General features: G+C 41.4%; 2 protein-coding genes across 2 annotated transcripts in view; one reads left to right on the top strand and one right to left on the bottom strand.

Moving 5' to 3' along the window:
• The window catches only part of dmtf1 (cyclin D binding myb-like transcription factor 1), a 23906-nt gene extending 20972 nt beyond the window's left edge, over positions 1–2934 (top strand). Inside the window, exons 21-23 of the mRNA XM_056425445.1 lie at positions 1–82; positions 277–373; positions 2695–2934. The exon at positions 1–82 is cut by the window's left edge and continues 128 nt beyond it. Of these exons, the coding sequence (XP_056281420.1) occupies positions 1–82; positions 277–373; positions 2695–2729 (214 nt within the window). The 3' untranslated portion in view covers positions 2730–2934. The remainder of the gene's footprint in view (positions 83–276; positions 374–2694) is intronic.
• Positions 2935–4832: 1898 nt separating this feature from the next.
• Positions 4833–26753, bottom strand: cpm (carboxypeptidase M). The gene is made up of 12 exons (XM_056425444.1): positions 26659–26753; positions 24207–24492; positions 22254–22273; positions 22085–22143; positions 20432–20589; positions 19741–19808; positions 9878–9977; positions 9494–9599; positions 7995–8165; positions 7207–7359; positions 6937–7085; positions 4833–6347 (listed from the first exon to the last, which is right to left on the bottom strand). Exons 1-12 carry the CDS (start codon positions 26751–26753, stop codon positions 6078–6080), a joined length of 1635 nt encoding a protein of 544 aa, XP_056281419.1. The 3' UTR covers positions 4833–6077.
• Positions 26754–26893: the final 140 nt, after the last annotated feature.

Below are 26893 nucleotides of genomic sequence, written 5' to 3'. Positions count from 1 at the left end.
CGACGACACAAGTCTCCTGGAGGGGGCGGGGAGCGTCGTCACGGAAACTCAAGAGCCAATGACGGACGGCTTCGCCGACAAGGTTGATATTAAATTAAGTATTTTGTTACAAAGCACTCCATCACATACCTGCACAGTGCACAGGTACAAAATAAAAGCAGAGCTTTTCAAATTAAAAGCATTAAAAAATAATTATAATTGACTATAAAGTTATAAAGTCAAGTTACAGGATTGCATTAATGTGTGCGTGTGTGTGTGTATCTGTGTGTGTGTTAGGAGCTGAGCTCTGAGGGTCCAGTGGTGCATTCTGGGATAACAACCGGCAGCACCGTGCTGATTGTGTCCCCTTCCAACATCAGCAGCACACTGACAGGTAACACCAGAGCTGCCAACTTTTCAAAAAACCTTGGAGTGAGATTTTGTCGGGGGTGACCAAAATTTTGTCGCGCACGCAGCCACACACGTTGGTGGCTATAATATCAGGAAATTTGAATTAATGTGGCGTTGTATCCATGTTGTACCCTGCATTCTGGCCTGGCAAAGGTCTTTTACGAGGCATCTTTGCTACCTTAAAGAATTAAAATGTTTTTTCATAACTCTACTCTCATTTACAAAAACATGACTAATTCTATTACACAAATGTCCTGTCTTTATGTTAAATTCTTTATAATACATCTTACTTGTTCAAAGTGCTGTTTTGATTTTTTTTTGAGAGGGTCCTTTTCCTAGGCCTGTAAATAAAGTGATAAATGCTATTCAATTCAATTCAGTTTATTTGTATAGCCCAATTTCACAAATTACAAATTTGTCTCGGAGTGCTTTACAATCTGTACACATAGACATCCCTGCCCCAAAACCTCACATCGGACCAGGAAAAACTCCCAAATAACCCTTCAGGGGGAAAAAAGGGAAGAAACCTGCAGGAGAGCAACAGAGGAGGATCCCTCTCCTAGGATGGACAGATGCAATAGATGTAATGTGTACAGAAGGACAGATTTAGAGTTAAAATACATTCAATGAATATGACAGAGTGTATGAATAGTTCATAGTAGGCATATTCCACGATGGAGACCTCCACGATCCATCAGGCAGATGGCGGTGGGGAGGAGGAGTGGGCGGAGTCTCAACAGTAGGCGGAGTCTCAACAGGACAGTGGCGTAGTCAGGAGCAGGAATTCCACGACCCAGACCTCGGTGATCCATCAGCAGATAGGAGCTATGCCGTCTCATAGGGTCCGATGACCCCATGAGACGTGAAGTCAAAAGGATTCCGGGAGAAAGCAGAGTTAGTAACGTGTGATTGAGAGATGAAAATTCATCCTTAAGGAGAGAAAAAGAGGAGATAGGTACTCAGTGCATCCTAAAACGTCCCCGGCAGCTATAAGCCTATAGCAGCATATCAAGGGGCTGGACCAGGTGAACCTGATTCAGCCCCTAACTATAAGCTCTGTCAAAGAGGAAGGTCTTAAGTCTACTCTTAAACGAGGTGACTGTGTCTGCCTCCCGGACTGAAATTGGAAGCTGGTTCCATAAAAGAGGAGCTTGATAACTAAAGGCTCTGGCTCCCATTCTACTTTTTAAGACTCTAGGAACTACAAGTAGTCCCGCATTTAGTGAGCGCAGCTCTCTAGTGGGGCAATATGGTACTACAAGCTCCTTAAGATATGATGGTGCATCACCAATCAAGGAGTGATGTTATCTCTTTTCTTAGTTTGAGTGAGAATACGAGCTGCAGCATTCTGGATCAACTGGAGGGACCTAAGAGATTTATGAGATGTGGGCAGCCTTAACAAACAATGCTATGATGTTTTGAGCATGCAGTATACCAAGAGGTTAACAAGGTGCTCTCCTGCTGCTTGTTATGACAGCTGAGTTTACATCACCACACAAAATCACATGTAAAAACACAACGAATTATTTCAAGATTTAAAGTTTAAGAGAGTGAGAACTTAATTGAACCACATGTCATTAACAGGGCTCTCAAGTTTTGAAGACAGGCAAGAGTGACATATCTATCCAGGATGCTTTATTTTCATTGGTTGCTGGATTAAATCTTACCCAGATACGTTTTTTTCTGATTGGCTATTGTGTAGCCCATTTCTTTTTTTTGATTGGCTGATAAGTGGCACCTCGCAGCAGAGCTCCAAGGGAGCGCTTGATTCCTCCACGGAGAGGGCAGCGCGGCTCATGTTTGCGCGCTGCGGCACATTAAAACATAAAATAGCCGAGAGTTTTTTCAGCGTGAGAAATACGATGTGTGGCGGGAGTGCGTGACATAAGACCGAAATGCGTGAATGTCACGCTCAATGCGTGACACTTAATAGCCCTGCATTAACACACCGTAGTCTCTGCTCGTTGTGTCTGTTTGAAAGTCTTCTTCTGTTGCTAACTCCGGGACTCTTTGGGGTAAATAGGATGTCTATGCAGCGAATAGGTTTATAGATGCGCTCCTTAGCGCCATCTATCGTCGCGGAGTTTGAAAAGAAACCAACGCGCCTCGGCCCAAAATCAGAATTTATTTTACCGTGAGAAATTGGTTGTGTGGCGTGAGAGCGTGTGAAAACATGCAAAAGCGTGTGTCACACGGTCAAACCGTGAGAGTTGGTAGCTCTGTAACACACACACACACATTGACCTTTGACCTTCAGGGCCGACCCATTTACAGCTGCTCATCGTTCTCCATCTTTGTCCTCAGATCCGATTCTGGAGAACCAGGAAGGATCCGACTGAGCTGGACTGATGAGGTCACTTCCTGTCTGTCCTTGAAGAAGCTGCTGAAGTCCTGATGAAGACGTCCTGATGAAGACGTCCTTATTAAGACGTCCTGATGAAGACGTCCAAAAGAGACTTTGACTGAACTGACTCGCGTCCTTTAAATTAAACAAATGTTCATACGTGTAAATATATAATTAAATTAAGAGATGAATGAATGGTTCCCCTCTTGTCATGTGATCACGTTTATTTTTCATTTAAATGTTCAAGCCCCAAGTATCTAAAAATAATCAGAAACTAATTTAATAACGAATATTGTCCTTGAAGTAAACGTTGCTAATATTGGGTCATAAATAAAGAAATGCAAATAATATTATATAGAGAAAAGTAGCCTCACAACAATTCCCAAATGCTAATCCTCTTAATAAAATAACTTTAGTTCTGTATTTATTGTGTTTATTTTGTGACGCCAAAATAATGATACATATTTTTCACTTTTAGAGTCTCAAAATTATTAAACACAAACTTATCTTTTATCATTATAGATATTTACTGTTCCATCTCCAGGAATGTCTCCATAAAACACTGCAGCTGGTTGGAGGTGCAGTTCTTCATGAAGAACATAAGGGGGCAGTGTTTCCCCACATTTACACACTTATTCTTTTACTTATTTCTGTCCTGCTACTGTAACCTCTGGAGATCAAAAAAGTATTATATTATCTTTATTATAATATTATAAATAATATATACTAATGTATAATATATAACATAATAATATAAAGACAACCCACAAAACAGTTAAAAATGACTTAAATGTAGAGCTGATCTTCAACGTAAATCACACATTAATATCTCAGTTTGTTTTTGTGCATTTTTTTAATGACAATTGTCGAGAGGTCACTTCAGGTCCGTGAGCCGAGTTTTACAGCGACTCGAAACGTGAAACATGGAAAACATTCACGAGGTCCGGAGGTTCGGGTGCGACCGAAGTCGGAGGTCGGAATTTTTTTAAACTTGGCACAGACGAGTTCGTCGAGAAGCAATATTTAATATTTAATATTTAAATATCACAGGTTGCAAAAGTTTAAAAAGTTGATTTTTTTGGCAAAAAAAAGTGCAGAAGGCCGCGAGACGAGTTCACTGACCTCCGTTAAAACGGGCGTCACACCTGTTGCCTTTGCTGCTCTGAACCCGATACACATCTGTGTATTTATACTACCATATAAATATAAATATATACTGTGTACAGATTCTGCAGGAGCCAAAGGGGTCAGCAGCACAGGTGGAGGTCACAGGTCGATTCCCAGTCAACAAGTTTAAACCAGTAGTTCAAGACTTTTATAAAGTATATATTATACATTGCATTAAAGGTATTTGGTCTCATTTCTAGTTGGGGTAATATAATGCACCAAGTTTGGAAACTACAGTTCCCACAATGCTTAGGGAAGGTAACCAGGAAGTCATTAAGTTAAATGTGGGCTGCAAACATTATTTTTAGCCAATATTTCTTCATATTTTAGCTCCGATTCTAAAGAAAACTTAAAACCATAAAGATTTCTTGTCATTACCGAGCAGATTTATGGACGTTTACTCAAAAATCGTCATCAGAGGCGAGATCAAAGTCCACAATGAAGCCGGCGAACATTGACAGAAAAGTGATGTGATGTCACCAGCGCTTCATTTCAACGCCCTCGTGTGAATACCCCCCCCCCCTCCCCCCCCCCCTCTAAAAAAGTCACGACCCGCTGGTGCTAATTTTAAAGTGCTGCTCCTCACACATGAAGCGACTTGGGCGAGGTCTACTTTACGTAATGAGCCTCGTCACTACCTACGCTGTTGAAAGGCTGGGACATTTCAGGGAAGATGAAAAGCCCGCCAGGCAGTAGTTTTCTCTCCTGTGATGCATTCGAGTACTAAGAACTCGCAGGTAAAACCTGTTTGTTCCTGCGGAGAACCCGTCTCCACAGTGCAGGAACGTGTGTCAGTGTAGTAACTCTAAAAAAATAAAAGGAAGTCAGAAGATTCCTCTCTGGAAATAAAAACTTCTGCAACACATTTTCTATAATGGTTACTCAATTAACGAGAAAGGTGAACTCAGCAGAGTCTTCAACACCCCCCCCCCCTGCCTGTCTAAAATCAAAAGTAGTCATTTAACATTTAGTTTAAACAAAAAAAACAAGCGGCGATGTACGCAGCAGGCACATCGTGCAATCTCGCCAATAAACTAAATGCGGCTTCGTGGCGGCGAGGTACTCAGCCGAGAGTGCACTGGTGGTCCTGTTAGCGGTTGGCGGTTAGCGCAGAGGAGCAACTGGGGAGCTGGTGATGTACTCAGCTGAGTTGAGAGGAGCTGGTGACGTACTCAGCTGAGTTAAGAGGAGATGTTGATGTACTCAGCTGAGTTGAGAGGAGCTGGTGACGTACTCAGCTGAGTTAAGAGGAGATGTTGATGTACTCAGCTGAGTTAAGAGGAACTGGTGTCGTACTCAGCTGAGTTAAGAGGAGATGTTGACGTACTCAGCTGAGTTGAGAGGAGTTGGTGATGTACTCAGCTGAGTTAAGAGGAACTGGTGACGTACTCAGCTGAGTTGAGAGGAGTTGGTGACGTACTCAGCTGAGTTAAGAGGAGCTGGTGACGTACTCAGCTGAGTTAAGAGGAGTTGGTGACATACTCAGCTGAGTTAAGAGGAGATGTTGACGTACTCAGCTGAGTTGAGAGGAGTTGGTGACGTACTCAGCTGAGTTAAGAGGAACTGGTGACGTACTCAGCTGAGTTAAGAGGAGTTGGTGACGTACTCAGCTGAGTTAAGAGGAGCTGGTGACGTACTCAGCTGAGTTGAGAGGAGTTGGTGACGTACTCAGCTGAGTTAAGAGGAGCTGGTGACGTACTCAGCTGAGTTAAGAGGAGTTGGTGACGTACTCAGCTGAGTTAAGAGGAGCTGGTGACGTACTCAGCTGAGTTGAGAGGAGTTGGTGACGTACTCAGCTGAGTTAAGAGGAACTGGTGACGTACTCAGCTGAGTTAAGAGGAGTTGGTGACGTACTCAGCTGAGTTAAGTGGAGTCGTGTTAAACAGGCAATAAAAAGGTGTTTTGAGAAAGAGTTTCCTTCAGCATTCGCTCATAATGTCAGCCCAGAATATGAAGCAGTTCGCTGAAGCCGAAGGTCGAGATATGCAGAGGTCCTCCTGGCAGAGAAAGTAATAAACCCCAACGAGAGCTGCTGAACACGCCAGCATTAAATATGATGAGGGAATCTCCACCGATGAAGAAGAGCAGAAAACATCTCGAGACTAGAACGCCAGCTTCTGCTCTTTCTTTGTTTCCCTTCACGTTGAGAGTTCAAACCGACGACCGTCACGCCGCTTCAGCCGATCAGCGGTCGCAGCGCCGCCACCAGGCCGAGCGCCACACTCAGCCCCGTCCACGTGGGCCTGGCGGAGGCTCCGCCCACCTCCAGGTTTACATCCTGGTTACCGGCCGAGGTGGCGTTAGTCGAGTTGAGGTTAGCCGGGGTGAGGCTGGTCGTCGTGGGGATTTGGCGTAACAGGAAGTCGTGTTTCATGGCGGAGTATTGATCGGGACCGTGAGGCACGTTGAGCGTCTCCGTCAAAACCTCGTGATCTGGGTACGTCACCTGTCAATCAGGAGAAAGTCAAAGTCACGTGAGACCGTAACATATTGCGCATCGGGTAAAAATGTCCGCAACAGAAAGACCATCTTTATACCAGTTACTGCTGCTGTGCTAAGCTAGTTAGCATTGTCTTGGCTGATATTGGATTTTTAGCTACGGCTAGTTATGTGCTAAAAGACTGAAAGCCAAAGGGTTCTTAAACTGGGCGTGGCTAACATGTGGAGGCGTGGCTATGTGTCTTTGTTGTGAATATCCTTCCTGTTTAATGGGAAAAGGGGATATTTTGGCGCCATGCCACGGCAGCAATGTTGCACGAAAACAAAACAAAATCGTAACTACTGATCGCACAGGTCTCTGGATTGTATCGACCACATTTGATGTTGATCTGAATAAATCTGTAGGAGGAGGAGTCAGATTAAAACGCCCGTATAAGGCTAAAGATTGGCACATTTAATACAAAATGGCTGATTTCCTTTTGGGTTTTGGGTCCATTTCCATTATCTCTCCTTCAGTACGGCCTTTGGTTCTCTGGCCCTAATTATACACTTACAAATATATATTATTATTAATATTATTAATATGATGTATTTACTGTGAAAGTGTAGTTTCCAGGCAGCAGCAGTCTGTAATATTCTCCGTGCTGGTTGGTTTTGAATGGAGACATATTCTTGCGACCTTTGATCTCCACCACCGCGTTCTGGACCGGCACTCCGGAGCCATTGACCACACGACCTTTGACCCCTGAACACAAACACACACATATACACACACAGAGAGCATCAAATGATTAGTACGTGTTGAGGTAAACACACAGACGGGTGGACAGACGGGTGGACAGACGGGTGGACAGACGGGTACTGACCCAGGTGGACCTGCTGGATGAAGGCCAGCAGCGACTTCCTGTTCTCCGTCCACAGAGCAGGAAGTTCTCCGGCGGGAGGAAACTTGCAGCAGGAAAGTTCCAGAGTCAACTCCAAACACTGAGCCCACAAGTAGTTATAGTCCTGCATCCCACCTGCACACACACACACACACACACACACACACACACACACACACACACATACACACACACACACACACACGGACACACACACACACACACAGACACACACACACGCACACACACATACACACACACACAAAGACACACACACACGCACGCGGGCGCACACACACAAAGCACAGTTTTGATTTTAAACTTCTTTAAAAAATTGTTGATTTTATTTTTATTTATTTTTAAAATTTGCTTTCAAAAAACATTTGTAAAAAAAATAATATATATATATATATATATAAATAATACATTTTAATATAATAAATGCAAAATCCCAAATCCTCCTAGAAATTGTAATGGAGGGAATTTATGAAATAAAGTTATTAAAGATAATCCACATTAAATGTTTAACATGTTTGATATTTTAGGCCACGCTTGTTATTAATACTGTTAAGGAACAAGCGGCATTAATATTATAAATAGTATTATTTTCTGCGCGTGTATTTGTGTCTCTCCTCTCCGGTTCCTCGGCAGGAAACCGGAGAGCCAGAGTTCTGTCTGCAGGATTCTGAGCTCTCCGTCTCGTCCCAGACGAACGAATAAAGTTAATTTGAAGCTGTGAACAGAGGCGCGAGTGGCGGCGGCCTGCCGACCTGCCAGAGGGTACCAGCGGTAACCGTTGGTGACGCCGCCCGGGAACGGGCCGCTGCCGCTGCACACGTTGCCGCGGTGCATGGAGGCGTGGCTGAGCGAGTACACCTGGGCCAGGTGGAGGAACACGTCGCCGTCCGGCGTGACGCTGGCTCCGCCCACAAGCTCGCTGCCTGCAGCAGGAATTCAAAATAACTTTATTTAACACGCTTTCAGCAAAATGATCATTAAACGTGTTTGTGTGTGTGTCTGTATTTGTGTGTGTGTCTGTATGTGTGTCTATGTCTGTATGTCTCTGTGTGTGTGTATCTGTGTGTTTATGTCTCTGTGTATGTGTCTATATGTGTGTGTATGTCGATGTGTGCATTTGTCTGTGTGAGTGTGTGTGTGCCTGTATGTCTCTCTCTGTGTGAGTGTGTCTTTGTTTGTGTATGTGTGTGTGTGCGTGTCTCTATGTGTCTGTCTGCATGTGTGCGTGTTTGTCTGTGTGTGTGTATGTTTGTGTGTCTGTCTGCATGTCTGTGTGTCTGTGTGTGTGTGTGTATGTCTGTGTGTGTGTGTGTCTGTATGTGTGTGTCTGTCTGTGTGTGTGTGCGTGTGTGTGTCTGTATGTGTGTGTCTGTCTGCATGTGTCTGTGTGTGTGTGTCTGTATGTGTGTGTCTGTCTGCATGTGTCTGTGTGTGTGTATGTGTGTGTGTGTCTGTATGTGTGTGTCTGTCTGCATGTGTCTGTGTGTGTGTCTATATATGTGTGTATGTGTGTGTCTGTCTGCATGTGTCTGTGTGTATGTGTGTGTATGTTTCTATATATGTGTGTATGTCTGTGTGTGTTTCTGTATGTGTGTGTATGTCTGTGTGTGTTTCTATATATGTGTGTCTGTGTGTGTGTCTGTCTGTGTGTCTATATATGTGTGTGTATGTGTGTGTCTGTCTGCGTGTGTCTGTGTGTGTGTATGTGTGTGAATGTCTGTGTGTGTTTCTATATATGTGTGTATGTGTGTGTCTGTCTGCATGTGTCTGTGTGTGTGTGTATGTGTGTGTATGTATGTGTGTGTGTCTGTATGTGTGTGTCTGTATGTGTGTGTCTGCATGTGTGTATGTCTGTGTGTCTATATATGTGTGTGTGTGTGTCTGTCTGCATGTGTCTGTGTGTGTGTCTGTATGTGTGTGTCTGTCTGCATGTGTCTGTGTGTGTGTATGTGTGTCTATGTCTGTGTGTGTTTCTATATATGTGTGTATGTCTGTGTGTGTGTGTCTATATATGTGTGTATGTGTGTGTATGTCTGTGTGTGTTTCTATATATGTGTGTATGCCTGTGTGTGTGTGTGTCTATATGTGTGTGTATGTCTGAATGTGTCTGTGTGTGTGTCTGTATGTGTGTGTCTGTCTGCATGTGTCTGCATGTGTCTGTGTGTGTGTCTGTATGTGTGTGTCTGTCTGCATGTGTGTGTGTCTGTGTGTCTATATGTGTGTGTGTGTCTGTCTGCATGTGTGTGTGTACCTCTGTTGCTGTTGTCGTATGCGTAGCTGGCCACCAGCGCTCCTCCGTGAAGGTTCGCCGAGAGAACAAAACTCTCGGTCCTCAACCAGCCAATCACAGCCCTGACCTGAAACATGTGACACAACCACCGGCCAATCACAGAGGGTTCTGAGGAACATCTTGACTCATGAGTCGGGGGGGGGGGGGGGGAAAGGGAGATACATAGAAAGAGAGGAGAGGAGAGGAGGAGGAGAGGAGACAAGATAAGGAGGAAGAAGAGAAAGAGTAAAATATAGATCTCATAATTTCCTCCTGTTTTATTTCATCAAAAGGAGGAGATAGGGCTTTTTGTTCGGGGGACTATTTTCCGCGGCGGATGAATCCACATTTAAAAAAGACCCAAACCTCGGCCTCCCTCTGCGCCTCCTGCAGCTGCGGCAGCTTCCGGAGTCCAGCGAAGGCATCGGGGAAGTTCCTGTTCAGGTCCACGCCGTTGCTGTTCGCCCTGAAACAAACAAACAACAAACAAATTACATCAATTATATTCTCTATTTTTAGTTTAACATATTTTCATTTTAAAATACCCTCTCCTCCTCCTCTTCCTCTCGCCTCCCTCTCCGCCTCTCCATCCTGTTCTCCCCCTTTTTCCACCTCTTCCTCCTCTCTCCTATATATACATCGACATAAATATATAAAGATGGATAATGTTTAGATATAGACCATGTTCAACACAAATAAATAATCCAATGATGAAGACAAATGAAACAGCTGCCGAGGCTCCCCACCAGCAAGGCACTCCCGTTTCCCACGATGCCCCAGGAAGTGAATGCGTCTTATTTATACAGCCGAGTCACGGCGGACATTTCACGTCATTTAAAGGAGCAACATGTTCACTTTTCACACTTTAAATACAGTTTGATGAAACTTCACTGGTACTTTTATCTTGTGTCGCCCCCTTCTGGCAGTGAGAGGAACTACACACACACTGCTCGAGTGTATTTTTTTCGATCTGGAAAATTACTTTAAAATATATAACTTGTGTATGACATGCCTCGACAGGCTTCTAAAATGTCTTTCCAATAGATTAGCCAAAGTGGGCAGCGGCCATTTTCTTATGTATGCTACCGTTAGCATTGCGACCGCTGAAGGTAAATTATATATAAACCAGACAGACTCACATCTAAATTAACAACTTCACCCACACACCCGTCACAAAGTTAGAAACATGTGTGACAACTTTGTTCGGCACACTTTTTTGTTACCCGTGTAGCATGAAAGTATGGTGTGATTAGCCAACTAACTAGCTAACTAATGGGAAGATGGCTGGTTAGCTTGCTTGCTAATTCTACCGTACTTTCATGCTACATTCAAGAAACAGAGCACACAGTGTGCTGGTTGCCAGTAGCAACACTGGGTCTACTGGTCCCTCCTGGTTTCTCTCCATCGCTAGGTCAAGCTAACGCGCTAACTAGCCGACGGCTGGCTAGTTAGCTCGCTGGCTAGAGCAACAGAGTTCTTAAAGCATTGTGGGAAGTCTCCATCTTCAGGGTACCACTTCCACCAAAGTGAAGTGTCACAACAAGCAGTGTTTCATGTGGTATCCAGTTATTGTCAGTCCAAACCACAGAACACTAAAGTCCAGCCAATGGGGTGAGACCAATTTGTTGCTTTTTTTAGAATAAAAGTTCACGAGAAACAATAAAAACTTTAATTTGATGCAATAAAAGTTCAGAAGTTTGTTTCCGTGTCTGAAGCTGAAAGTAAAAATAATCTCATCGGCTCTTCGTTTCCTAACATGGTTTGGAAAGTGGTGACCTCGAAACACACACACACACACACACCAACACACACACACACACACACAAAGTAAGCTATAAATATACAATAATCTCTAAATTAATTTGATTAAAAGATGAATGAATGAAGTAAATGAAGCTTTACGATGAAAAACAAACAGTCAACGTTTCTTGTGGTCCCCACAGTGAGAGTGTGTGAACAGATTGAAGTCCCCACAATGTGATGAATACAAGCACAAAGAGTCTCCTCTAAAAAAAAGCCCATTGGAAGAAGTCAAAACACTTCTAATTGGACTCTCGTGGGTCTCTCGCTGCGATACGGATCTGCAGTGAGCGGCTGGCTTCCTGCTCATTGGGGTTTTGGGCGTCGGAGCGTCGCATAGTTTAGTCTACACAACCAAGTGTGCGTGTCGTTAAAGTCGGGTTTTGACATGTGGTTATTCACACACGTCTCAGCCCGGTAGACCAGAACCAGAACCAGCAGCTTCTTTCAACTCTTGAAAAAGTCCCTTAAAGCCTCTATAATTAATATTTTATTAATAATAATGGACACATGGCTCCTTTAAAAAAGCTATTTTAACTCATTTAACTCAGCTAAAAATACACATTTAAATGATAACATATATAAAGTAATAAGTGGATTGAAGAGGAAATAAATATAGATGTAGAGTCATTTTCTATAGACTTCTATACAACCAGAGGAGTCGCCCCCTGGTGGTCAGGAGAGGGAATGCAGCTTTAACACATGAAGCATAGACTTCTATACAACCAGAGGAGTCGCCCCCTGGTGGTCAGGAGAGAGAATGCAGCTTTAACACATGAAGCATATACTTCTATACAACCAGAGGAGTCGCCCCCTGGTGGTCAGGAGAGGGAATGCAGCTTTAACACATGAAGCATAGACTTCTATACAACCAGAGGAGTCGCCCCCTGGTGGTCAGGAGAGGGAATGCAGCTTTAACACATTCAATTCAATTCAGTTTATTTGTATAGCCCAATTTCACAAATTACAAATTTGTCTCGGAGTGCTTTACAATCTGTACACATAGACATCCCTGCCCCAAAACCTCACATCGGACCAGGAAAAACTCCCAAATAACCCTTCAGGGGGAAAAAAAGGGAAGAAACCTGGAGTGAGCAACAGAGGAGGATCCCTCTCCTAGGATGGACAGATGCAATAGATGTAATGTGTACAGAAGGACAGATTTAGAGTTAAAATACATTCAATGAATATGACAGAGTGTATGAATAGTTCATAGTAGGCATATTCCACGATGGAGACCTCCACGATCCATCAGGCAGATGGCGGTGGGGAGGAGGAGTGGGCGGAGTCTCAACAGGACAGTGGCGTAGTCATGAGCAGGAATTCCACGACCCAGTCGATCCATCAGGCAGATAGGATCTATGCCGTCTCATAGGGTCCGATGACCCCATGAGGCGTAAAGTCAAAGGGACTTCCGGGAGAAAGCAGAGTTAGTAGCGTGTGATTGAGAGATGAAAATTCATCCTAAGGAGAGAAAAAGAGGAGATAGGTACTCAGTGCATCCTAAAACGTCCCCGGCAGCTATAAGCCTATAGCAGCATATCAAGGGGCTGGACCAGGGCAAACCTGATTCAGCCTAACTATAAACTCTGTCAAAGAGGAAGGTCTTAAGTCTACTCTTAAACGAGGTGACTGTGTCTGCCTCCGGACTGAAATTGGAAGCTGGTTCCATAAAAGAGGAGCTTGATAACTAAAGGCTCTGGCTCCCATTCTACTTTTTAAGACTCTAGGAACTACAAGTAGTCCGCATTTAGTGAGCGTAGCTCTCTAGTGGGTCAACATGGTTCTACAAGCTCCTTAAGATATGATGGTGCATCACCAATCAAGGCTTTGTAGGTTAAGAAGAATTTTAAAAGTGATTCTTGATTTTACTGGGAGCCAGTGCAGAGCAGCTAGTGCAGGAGTGATGTGATCTCTTTTCTTAGTTTTAGTGAGAACACGAGCTGCAGCATTCTGGATCAACTGGAGGGACCTAAGAGATTTATTAGAGCAGCCTGCTAATAAGGAGTTGCAGTAATCCAGTCTCGAAGTAACGAGCAACGTGAACCAATTTTTCTGCATCTTTTGAGACAAGATGTGCCTGATTTTTGAAATATTACGTAGATGAAAGAATGCAGTCCTTGAGATTTGCTTTACGTGGGAGTTAAAGGACAAGTCCGATCAAAGATAACGCCAAGATTCTTTACAGTGGTGTTGGATGCCAGGGCAATGCCGTCACAGAATCCACATCACCAGATAATTGATCTCTGAGGTGCTCAGGGCGATTAAAATTACTTCGGTTTTGTCTGAGTTTAACATCAAGAAGTTGCAGGTCATCCATGTTTTATGTCTTTAAGACATGCTTGTAATTTACAGAGTTGGTTGCTCTCCTCTGGTTTTATCGATAAATATAGTTGAGTGTCATCTGCATAACAATGAAAGTTTATGGAGTGTTTCCTGATAATATTGCCCAAAGGAAGCATGTATAAGGTAAATAAAATTGGTCCAAGCACAGAACCTTGTGGAACTCCGTGATTAACGTTGGTGGTTATCGAGGCGTCATCGTTTACAAATACAAACTGAGATCGATCTGATAAATAGGATTTAAACCAAATTAGTGCCGTGCCTGAAATGCTCGCGCTCCATCCTGTACAGGATTCAGAAGCAACGTCAGGTCCATGTGACGTCGGTTGTTCTGTGAGTCACTTTAATAGTTTTTCAAATTTTTTTGCACATTTTATTTTAGTCTAAATGCAGTTGGAGCAAAATAATGTCTCCTTGTGGGATTTTAAAACTAAATTTATTTCTATTATAAGTTGATAAAACATATACATATAGAAATGTACACACATACATATATATATACAGGACTGTCTCAGAAAATTAGAATATTGTGATAAAGTTCTTTATTTTCTGTAATGCAATTAAAAAAACAAAATGTCATGCATTCTGGATTCATTACAAATCAACAGAAATATTGCAAGCCTTTTATTCTTTTAATATTGCTGATTATGGCTTACAGCTTAAGAAAACTCTAAAATCCTATCTCATAAAATTTTAATATTTCCTCAGACCAAGTAAAAAAAAAGATTTATAACAGCTGAGTGTTTGTCAAGGCTCAGGAAACCCTTGCAGGTGTTTGAGTTAATTAGACAATTCAAGTGATTTGTTTAATACCCTACTAGTATACTTTTCATGATATTCTAATATTTAGAGATAGGATATTTGAGTTTTCTTAAGCTTGCCATAATCAGCAATAAATCAGAATAAAAGGCTTGCAATATTTCAGTTGATTTGTAATGAATCCAGAATGCATGACATTTTTGTTTTTTAATTGCATTACAGAAAATAAAGAACTTCATCACAATATTCTAATTTTCTGAGACAGTCCTGTATATATAAAAATATATATATATATCAGCTTATATATGTATATAGTATATATAAAATATATACATGTATATATATAAAATTATACATATAAATAAATAAAAAAATATATATTCCAAACATACATATATATATATATATATATATTTGAATTCTCATCCTGAGTCTCCACACCGAGCACGTTCCTGCTCCCCAGAGGAGGTTCTTCAAGAACGATGACGTCATCGCCCAGCAGAGCCTGACGATGACGTCATTGTCGACCTCCCTGGGAAAAGATCTTCTCTGGGAACGAGTGGCCGGCTCTCCTCAAGCTTCCTCCCACGGACACGCTGCATTCCTGTGTGTGTGTACTCGCTGAAAAGGCCTTTTTTCTGGAAGTTTCCTCCGACACACTCCGCTGACTCTGTTTGCTGACCGTGTTAGTGTGTGTGTGTGAAGGCGTGACTTGTCTATTTAAGGACATTTCCATTGACTTTCTCACACACACACACACACACACACACGCAGTGTGATCAGCCGAGCTCTGTCACCACGGTAACCAGGTGTTTTCTATGTTTTTTCTTATTTATTTTGCCCTCTTCATTTAAAACTTTTTGTTTTTATCTGATTTTGTTCTCATTAGAGAAATATATGAAAAAACATTTCCTATAAGCAACTGAATTAATTGAAGAAAAAACATTTTACAAGATTGCATTTGAAAAATCATCATCCAATATTAATTTGAATGATTAGATTTTGGGATCAATCGGGTCAAAGGTCAAGGTCAAGGTCATGGAAAGGTCAAACTCTTTTTTTACCATAGCACGATACATTTTTGTCCAATTGGCATGCAACTAATGCCAAAATGTTCATAATTCAATGCCCAATCTTGTGATATGCGAAGGTATGCGCTCTACCGAGTGCCCATTCTAGTTTAATTTTTTTTGACATGACATTTCGACTCCGGCGTGTCGTCTGCTGCCGCGTGGGAGGAAGTGATGTTGTGAGTCAGAGAGGAAATGGAAACGCCGCCCAGAGGGTCGAGTCACAGGCGGCCCCTCCTCCTCAAAAGAAGAGTCAACTTCGTGAATGAATGAACGAGAGCCTCAGGAGACAGAAAGAGAGAAGGGTTGGAAAAGGTGAGCACACACACACACACACACACACACACACACGTCAGGACTAGCGTTGCCTGCGGCCATGGTTTTGTTTTTCTTCGAAACACTCGTCTGAACTCTCGCTCCCTTTTCTCTTCCGTACATTACAACCCAGAACATTCCTCTCTTTATTACGAACACACACACACACACACACACACACACACACACACACACACACACACACACACACACACACACACACACACACACACACACACACACACACACACAGTCTCAACATGGGGTCGGATCAACCTCAATCCGAATATCTGCACACAGAAGGATTCATAAATGTTTTTTTTCCGAACTAAATTCCTAAATATCTTTCAACGCACATACACACATATAGAATTGTATTTAAATATAAAGAGAAGCCAACAATAAAAATAATAATAAAAACAAAAAATGTCACTCATATTTTTCTGATGCACACACACACACACACGCACAGATTTCTACTTAAAAGAATAAATAAATCTCCGGGGATTTAATTAAAAAGTATCGAGCCTCCCTTTGGTTTCAGACATCCTCATAAACAATACCCCCCCCCCCCTCCCTCCTGCCCCCCCCCCCCTCATAGATCCACAAACACACCGTGTTCCTCGTCTAAGGAAAACAACGCAGGAGCTTTTGATGATGTCACTCGTGAAAACTTTAAATTGGGTTTTTCATCTGCCGATTGTTGATGACAAGATGTTTTCAGACGAAAGAAAGAGCAGCATCTTGTCAGACGGGGATCGGGGCCCGATGCCCCTAGACGCAGCATCCTCCGCGAGGTCGCTGGTTTCTACTTCCTGTCGCATTTCTCGGAAGGTTTTCTTTTTAAAAGACAACGGTGTTCCCTCCCAGTTGTGTGAGCGATGAGGAAGACATGCAATATTTATTTAATAATAATAACAATATGCCCCGATTCCCGTCTGATAGGAGCCGCTCGGCGGCGGCAGGAATGTCGTCGGCCTCCATTCTGTCATCGCCGATTCTCAGAAGCAACGTCAGGTCCATGTGACGTCGGTTGTTCTGTGAGTCACTTTAATAGTTTTTCAAATTTTTTTGCACATTTTATTTTAGTCTAAATGCAGTTGGAGCAAAAATAATGTCTCCTTGTGGGATTAATAAAGTAAATGATTTACTATTTATAAGTTGATAAAACATATACATATAGAAATGTACACACATACATATATATATACAGGACTGTCTCAGAAAATTAGAATATTGTGATAAAGTTCTTTATTTAAAAACAAAAATGTCATGCATTCTGGATTCATTACAAATCAACAGAAATATTGCAAGCCTTTTATTCTTTTAATATTGCTGATTATGGCTTACAGCTTAAGAAAACTCTAAAATCCTATCTCATAAAATTTTAATATTTTAACATTTCAGACCAAGTAAAAAAAGATTTATAACAGCTGAGTGTTTGTCAAGGCTCAGGAAACCCTTGCAGGTGTTTAGTTAATTAGACAATTCAAGTGATTTGTTTAATACCCTACTAGTATACTTTTTCATGATATTCTAATATTTAGAGATAGGATATTTGAGTTAAGCCATAATCAGCAATAAATCAGAATAAAAGGCTTGCAATATTTCAGTTGATTTGTAATGAATCCAGAAATGACATTTTAATTGCATTACAGAAAATAAAGAACTTCATCACAATATTCTAATTTTCTGAGACAGTCCTGTATATATAAAATATATATATATATATCATTATATATATATGTATATATATATATATATAAATATATACATGTATATATATAAAATTATACATATACATAAATATATATATATATATATTCCAAACATACATATATATATATATATATATATATTTGAATTCTCATCCTGAGTCTCCACACCGAGCACGTTCCTGCTCCCCAGAGGAGGTTCTTCAAGAACGATGACGTCATCGCCCAGCAGAGCCTGACGATGACGTCATTGTCGACCTCCCTGGGAAAAGATCTTCTCTGGGAACGAGTGGCCGGCTCTCCTCAAGCTTCCTCCCACGGACACGCTGCATTCCTGTGTGTGTGTGTGTGTGTGTGTGTGTGTACTCGCTGAAAAGGCCTTTTTTCTGGAAGTTTCCTCCGACACACTCCGCTGACTCTGTTTGCTGACCGTGTTAGTGTGTGTGTGTGAAGGCGTGACTTGTCTATTTAAGGACATTTCCATTGACTTTCTCACACACACACACACACACACACACGCAGTGTGATCAGCCGTAGCCCGTCACCACGGTAACCAGGTGTTTTCTATGTTTTTTCTTATTTATTTTGCCCTCTTCATTTAAAACTTTTTGTTTTTATCTGATTTTGTTCTCATTAGAGAAATATATGAAAAAACATTTCCTATAAGCAACTGAATTAATTGAAGAAAAAACATTTTACAAGATTGCATTTGAAAAATCATCATCCAATATTAATTTGAATGATTGTAGCTCGATGTTTATAATATTAACTTTCCTCCCACACGGCAGATTTAAAGTCATATTTAGGGATAAAAGACGAGACATGTTCCCGCTGAAGGGATCAGTGAAGGAATCTTAGATATTAAAGGACTTGTACTCGTGTACTTGAACACGGCGTAGATAATAACATTCATAATAATACAGGACTGTCTCAGAAAATTAGAATATTGTGATAAAGTTCTTTATTTTCTGTAATGCAATTAAAAAAACAGAAATGTCATGCATTCTGGATTCATTACAAATCAACTGAAATATTGCAAGCCTTTTATTCTTTTAATATTGCTGATTATGGTTTACAGCTTAAGAAAACTCTAAAATCCTATCTCATAAAATTTGAATATTTCCTCAGACCAAGTAAAAAAAAAGATTTATAACAGCTGAGTGTTTGTCAAGGCTCAGGAAACCCTTGCAGGTGTTTCGAGTTAATTAGACAATTCAAGTGATTTGTTTAATACCCTACTAGTATACTTTTTCATGATATTCTAATATTTAGAGATAGGATATTTGAGTTTTCTTAAGCTGTAAGCCATAATCAGCAATATTAAAAGAATAAAAGGCTTGCAATATTTCAGTTGATTTGTAATGAATCCAGAATGCATGACATTTTTGTTTTTTTAATTGCATTACAGAAAATAAAGAACTTCATCACAATATTCTAATTTTCTGAGACAGTCCTGTATAATAATCTCTCTTAAGGATTCTTAAGTATATAAAGAATAAAGAGTCCTTAACGTCTCTTCCTGTTCGCTTGCTGCTGCTTTTGTTTGTCCGCTGAAGTCATAAAACCATAGATGTGTTTCATAATGCTATCTGATACTTTAATATGTGTGTTTACACACACACACACACACACACACACACACACACACACACACACACACGGTACAAAAGCGTGTGGATTGTTGACTCTGAAAGGCTTTTGTTGATCTCTTTAGGCTCCTGCTTCCTGTCAACAGGGAGGGGCCCTGTGTGTGTGTGTGTGTGTGTGTGTGTGTGTGCGCGCTCACCTCATTTCCATGCATGTTAGCCACATATTTGAATTCGGGGATGCCCACGGTGTGGCGGCGAGGACTGAGGCCGAGCGCCAACGCCCACAGCGACTGACCTGGAGGAAAATGTATCACCAGCTGCAATTAGTATTATATATATATATATATATATATATATACACACATATATATATATATATATATAATATATATACATTATATAATAAATATAAACATATAGTATATTTATGTATATATACACATATATATATACATATATTATATATATACAATATAATATATATATCTACACATATATATATAATATATATATACATATATATATATTATATAATATATATATATACAGTATATATATATATATAAATATTATATATCCTGGTCATGTGTCATCTATTGTCCTCCTCATCACATGTCATCTATTGTCCTCCTGGTCACATGTCCATCCCGGTCATGTGATGTTTAATCTTCATCATCTTCATCCTCAGCTCTTTGGGATCGTTGCCCTTGTCAAGACGAGAGCACCAACAGGAATGTCAAAGTTATGCCCGAACATGAATATTAAATATGAGGACAGTGTGTGTGTGTGTGTGTGTGTGAGTTAAACATAATTTGGTGAAAAAGTAAATAATTATGTCCAGAGAAGAAGAGAAGTTCATTTACTGAACATGAATCATCCACTTTGAGTCTCAGCCCAGAGAAAATAAAACAACAACCACAAAAGTTTACACGACGACTGAGAATGAACACACATACACACACACATACACACACACACACATACACACACACACACACACACACACACACACACACACACACACACACACACACACACACACACACACACACACACACACACACACACACATACACACACAAATTGGACGCAAGCCAGATGGTGTCCTAGATTAGCACAGATTAGCTATGTGTGTTTATTTGTGTGTGTGTGTGCGTGTGTGTGTTTTTGAGTGATTAGCCAGATTAAGTCCTCCCCCAGATTAAATAAACCCCGTCTAGAGTCCCGTATCACAGAGATCACACAGAAAGTTATGACATCATGACTGTTATAGTTATGACATCATGACACACAGACAGACAGACAGACAGGTGCTGCCTCACCTCTGACCGACTGCCCGATGCTGTACAGGTGCGTGACGTCGGGGTTGGCGCCGCTGACCCGGACCAGGTACTCCTCGATCTCGCGGTTGTTGTGGTAACGGAACTCCAGCGCGGAGGCCCGGCCGAGGGTGAGGAAGAGGAGGAAGAGGAGGAGCGATGACATCACTGCCGGAAGGAGAGCGACCAGAACATCAGAGGGGCGTTCACTGACCCGCTTTAGAAATCAGACGACCAAACGTCAGCATCTCTCTCTGAGTCATTGAGTCTCTGTTGCATGCTGGGAAGTGACCAGTGGCGAAGGAGGAAGCGACTGACGCGTGAAGCCTGTCGGCCGGTCGAACCCGACGGAGAACATTCTTTATTTTTAATCACAGCATTTGAATTTATTCTTTTCTTCCGTCGTCGTTCCCTCGGCGGTGATTGGCGCCGCGGGAACGCCGCGTGAACGCCACATCACGGGATCGGAATATCTCGCCGTCTTCACACTCAGCGTCACACACTGAGCGGGTTATTGGGCCTTTTATGCCTTAATCTCAGATTGAGATTCATTCTTGCATTTAAAGGGACAGTAGCGACGTTTAGGAGTCCTCTCCACGGTCCAAAGTAATCAATATATTAAGATTATTTATCACCTTTTGTTCTTTTTAACCAGAACATTCATAAAAACTGTGATTTTAGCTCTCAGCAGCTGCCTCCTTAAATTATATTACTTAGTTAGAGTTATGTGAATATGAACGAACCCTTTAAAAGACCACATTTATTATTAGTATGTTTATTATTATTATTATTGTTTATTTTTATAGTTATTATTATTATTATAGTTATTATTAGATTTTAATATTATTGGTTTGCTTCAGTGGATATTTATTTTAACACAAATACAGAATATTTAAAATGTAAATTGTACGAAGGAGATTTATAGAAATATATATTAAATATAACAGAAACAAACTGGTAAAGACTTAGTTCATAAACAAACCTTAAACAATATAATACGATGTAGGAATATAAAAAATAATATATATATATATAATATACAGACAAACCAACAGGTTAATTATGGAATATTAAATACATATTATATAAATAAATGAAAGTTACTTAAGTCAAATTAGTAATACAACAAAGTGGAAATACTGCATTAAAAATGTTACTTAAGTAAAATAACACAAGTATTCGCATCAGCCAAACTCTGTGTATTTATACTTAGTTATACACTATATTTATCCATCATCGTGTATTTATTGATCATATTTTGTTTTATTAATCTGGATCTGAAGGGAGAAGTATTCAGATACTTTACTGAAGTAAAAGTAGTATATTGTGTACTTTGTAAACAGTCAAAGTAGACAAGCTAAATGTACTTATATCAAAAGTTAAAGTACTTATAATGCTAAAACATGACACCATAATATGATATATTCTATATTATTCGTATTTTATTGTTTAGTTTCATATATATTTGTATACAACACAAAAGTACTTATACAACTTATACCTCTATTGTGGAGATACAAGTACTACAAAATAATATTTACCTCGAAAGGTGCAGAGGAGGAGGAGGAGGAAGAGGAAGAGCAAGCACCTCGAATGAGGACTGAAGTCCAGAAGAGGCGCGCGACGGATCGATAATCAGCCGATAACAGGTCACCGCGCTCACCTGGACGCTTCCGGTCCGCACGCGACTCGAGCACCGAACCGACACCAGTGACGTAACTCCTGCAGAGGGGAGACGGGTCCAGGGGGTGAGACGGGTCCGGGTCTCCTGCAGAGGTGAGACGGGTCCAGGTCCGGGAGTCCGCTTCTCTCAATGCACGTTACTTATTCACCAGCGGGCCTCCCTGTGTCGCTGCTCGGGAGGGGCGGAGCTTAGAGGAGTGCATGCGCGCGTGTGTGTGTGAGCGCGCGCGTGTGCTTGTGCCTTCAACAGGTTTATGAATGAAACAGAACTTTGATTCATTCATTTAAAGGAGAATACATTCACAGTTTCTAAATGAAATAGAAAATATATTCATTAATTTTTATTTATTATTTTTATTTATTTTTTAGGGATTACAGTTGATTTTAAATGTACTCTTTCTGAGGATTAATACATCTAATAAATTCATCTTCTAAATAAAATATAAAATATATTCATGCATTTTTCTTTATTATTTTGATTTTGTATTTTCAGTTTTTTAGGGATTACAGTTTATTTTACATGTACTCTTTCTGAGGATTTATACATCTAATAAATTCATCTTCTAAATAAAATATAAAATATATTCATGCTTTTTCTTTATTATTTTGATTTTGTTTTTTCAGTTTTTTAGGGATTACAGTTTATTTTAAATGTAATCTTTCTGAAGTTAATACATCTAATAAATACTCAATTTGAATTGAGATTATAATAAAATGGAGGACTTTAAATTAAAGGAGCAGTGAGGATTTATTAATATATTATATAATATTAATTAATGTATAAACTACTGAAATAATCACTGTGTTTTCATTATAAAATGATTCCTTATTTTTAAAAATATTTTTCGGGGGCTGGAGGCGGAGCCACCGCCATGTTGCTACAAGAGCCCAGAAAGGACAAACCAAACACTGGAACCACCGTTCACGTGTTTGATCCTCAAGGCCACCGTAGTTCTCTGACATGTGTGAAGGGGAGGAGTCAGCGGAGGGATATTCGGGTGGATGCAGTCTGCAACTTCCCCACTAGATGCCACTACCGCGCACACACACCACAGTGTTGTACACCTGTACATTTAAGTGCCTGATGGAGTGAGACAAGGAGGGTCACACATTTAAAGTCTTTAATCTTGATTTTAGAGACACACTCAACAATCAGAGTTTCACGTTAGGCAAAAAACTGAAATATTAGTGAGATATAATAAATTAATTCAGGTGTTTCCCAACTAAAAGTGACTCATTCAGCACATTTGATTTAGTTGTAAAGTGAAATCTTAGTTTTTAGTGATACTTACAGTTATAACCACCAAAAGGTTATAGCGCCCCCATGTGGCAACATGAAGAAGACACATTCTCCATCATAATAATTTAATTTAATTCAACTTTTACATTTCCCCTTTTAGCTTTTAACCCCGGGTTATTAAAAATGTGATATTTATGGAATTAATGTCATTTTTTTTATTTGTTGCATGACAACACATTTTTTATATTTGTCATATAATCTTCAAGTTATAAACTGAACTTTAAGATTTATAACTTGCAAGATACAAATAACTCTTTAAAAGGTGCCAATACTGTGTGTGTGTGTGTGTGTGAGTGTGTACAATGTGTGTATATATGTAGAGCTGCAACAATACATTAATTCATCAATAAATTAATTAACGTTAATCATTCTGCATTTTTCAAGCATTAAACAGAATCCAGTTTGAGCTAACTTTTACTTTTATTATACACTATTTATTAATTGAATTATATAGTTTTATATTATGATATTACTGAATTTCAGCTGATATTTGATCTCATACTTCATTCTAATAAAGTATTGTTTAGTTTTTTATTACACCACTATATGACATGTCTAGTCTGTTTCTCGGTAAAAAAAAACGTAAGTATTTTTACTTAATAATTTTACGTGGTGAGGTCTCACTCTGAAGTCACAGCAGAGTCATAAACATAAGAAACCAGCGGAACTCAAACGGGAAGCTTCAGTACGCCGCGGGTCTCTTTTATGGTGCTTTGGCGCCCTCTGCTGGATGCAGCGAGAAACTACGTCAAATATATTCATCCATTGTAATCCCATAAAGATTTTGAATGAATCTCGGGACCTTAAAGAGGTTGCGAGGTTCTTTAAGGAGATTGTCGGCATTTAAGGGGTCATCGAAAAGGCCGTAGGAGCCTTTGAGCAGGTTGAATGCATCCTTGACGAGGCCGTAGGAGCCTTTGAGCAGGTTGAATGCATCCTTGACGAGGCCGTAGGAGCCTTTGAGCAGGTTGAATGCATCCTTGACGAGGCCGTAGGAGCCTTTGAGCAGGTTGAATGCATCCTTGACGAGGTCGTAGGCGTCTTGAAGAGGTTTGCATGGACCTTTGAGGAGGTTTTGGGGTCCTTGTCTAACATCAGACAGCCAGGTAAGCGTCAATGCCCCCTACGGCCTCCCAACCCCCCGACCAGGAGACCTTGTCGTGTTGAAGGACTTCAGGAGGAAGCACTGGCACCGGTCCAGATTCTCGTCTTGGAGAGGTCATTGAAGGGGTCGTAAGGGGTCCTTCAGTCGGTTGGAGCGGTTGTGGGAATATTCAAGGCAGTTGGGGGGCAGTCCTTCGAGAATGTTGAAGTCCTTCAGGAGGTTTCTGGACCCAGACGAAGCTGGAGACCTTTGTAAGGGTTCTAGGGGTCCTGGAGGAAGGGTTAAGAAGGTTCTGGAGACACAAACCTCAACCCAGAAACCCTAAAGTCAGTTTGTTTGTTGGTGAAAATCTTGTATAATTTCTTGGTATACATTGTTATATAATATTTGTATCTTTCTCTATTAAAACTGCAAGAACAGTGTACACTCTGGTGGAACAAGTGATATATAAATATATAAATACATGCTGAGTCTTCCGCTTGTCGTGGAGGTGATGATGTCGCAGTAATTGTGTCTCTGCCGGATGATCGACAGCTCATTTAAAAACAGACGCGTCTAGGAGATGAAGAGAGGCGAGGCACAGGAACAGGAAGTTAATGAAGGGGGGGGGGGGGTGTAACACGGGTACAACGCCGCCGATTGAAACCTCATTTCATGAAACACGGCGGCGGGGATTCGTTAAATAAAAAAACTTTAAATCAAAGACAAGAGACTCAATCACTCCTCACTCACTCACTCCTCACTCACTCACTCACTCCTCACTCACTCACTCCTCACTCCTCACTCACTCCTCACTCCTCACTCACTTCTCACTCCTCACTCACTCCTCACTCCTCACTCCTCACTCACTCACTCCTCACTCCTCACTCAATCACTCCTCACTCACTCCTCACTCCTCACTCAATCACTCCTCACTCACTCCTCACTCACTCACTCACTCCTCACTCACTCACTCCTCACTCCTCACTCACTCACTCACTCCTCACTCACTCACTCCTCACTCCTCACTCACTCCTCACTCCTCACTCACTCCTCACTCACTCACTCCTCACTCACTCACTCCTCACTCCTCACTCACACCTCACTCCTCACTCACTCCTCACTCCTCACTCACTCCTCACTCACTCACTCACTCACTCCTCACTCACTCCTCACTCCTCACTCACTCCTCACTCACTCACTCACTCCTCACTCACTCACTCCTCACTCACTCACTCCTCACTCCTCACTCACTCCTCACTCCTCACTCCTCACTCCTCACTCCTCACTCACTCCTCACTCACTCACTCCTCACTCCTCACTCAATCACTCCTCACTCACTCCTCACTCACTCACTCCTCACTCACTCCTCACTCAATCACTCCTCACTCACTCCTCACTCACTCCCTCCTCACTCACTCCTCACTCCTCACTCACTCCTCACTCAATCACTCCTCACTCACTCCTCACTCCTCACTTACTCACTCAATCACTCCTCACTCAATCACTCCTCACTCCTCACTCACTCCTCACTCAATCACTCCTCACTCACTCCTCACTCCTCACTTACTCACTCCTCACTCACTCACTCCTCACTCAATCACTCCTCACTCACTCCTCACTCACTCACTCCTCACTTACTCACTCCTCACTCACTCCTCACTCAATCACTCCTCACTCACTCCTCACTCCTCACTCACTCCTCACTCACTCCTCACTCAATCACTACTCACTCACTCCTCACTCACTCCTCACTCACTCCTCACTCACTCAATCACTCCTCACTCACTCCTCACTCACTCCTCACTCACTCACTCCTCAATCACTCCTCACTCACTCCTCACTCCTCACTTACTCACTCCTCACTCACTCACTCCTCACTCCTCACTCACTCCTCACTCACTCATTCCTCACTCACTCCTCACTCAATCACTCCTCACTCACTCCTCACTCCTCACTTACTCACTTCCTCACTCCTCACAGACAGACGACCATGAAGACAAACAGGAAGTGCACACAGACAGTGAGAGCCTCTAAGTCTTTGATCTTTTGGGGTAAACCTGAGATCCAGAACATATTTGCATAATCCGATTTGCATTCAAACCACCAGGCTCCAAAACACTCATCTCCTGTCCCATGATGCACCTGTTCTCACGCCGTGGTATTAAACCTGTTCCTCGTCTTCTTCACGGAGAGCAGGAAGTCACCGCGGCCGACGGCGGAGCCGCAGTCCGGATCGGTTTCCACCTGAAGTCGTTTCTTCATCGTCCTGACGACACGGCGGCGTCTGGAGCGCACACAGGTCAGTACGGGTCGTTAATGGTCTACTGTGTGTTAAGAGGTATTAAAGGTACTCATACTATAAGGCTTCAATGTTGAAAACTTTAATGTGTTTTGAGAAATAT

The sequence above is a fragment of the Pseudoliparis swirei genome, chromosome 10, assembly GCF_029220125.1.
Source record: "Pseudoliparis swirei isolate HS2019 ecotype Mariana Trench chromosome 10, NWPU_hadal_v1, whole genome shotgun sequence".
NCBI lineage: Eukaryota > Metazoa > Chordata > Actinopteri > Perciformes > Liparidae > Pseudoliparis > Pseudoliparis swirei.
The sequence above is the reverse complement of the archived record's forward strand: the minus strand, read 5'-3'. Positions and strand labels throughout refer to the sequence as shown.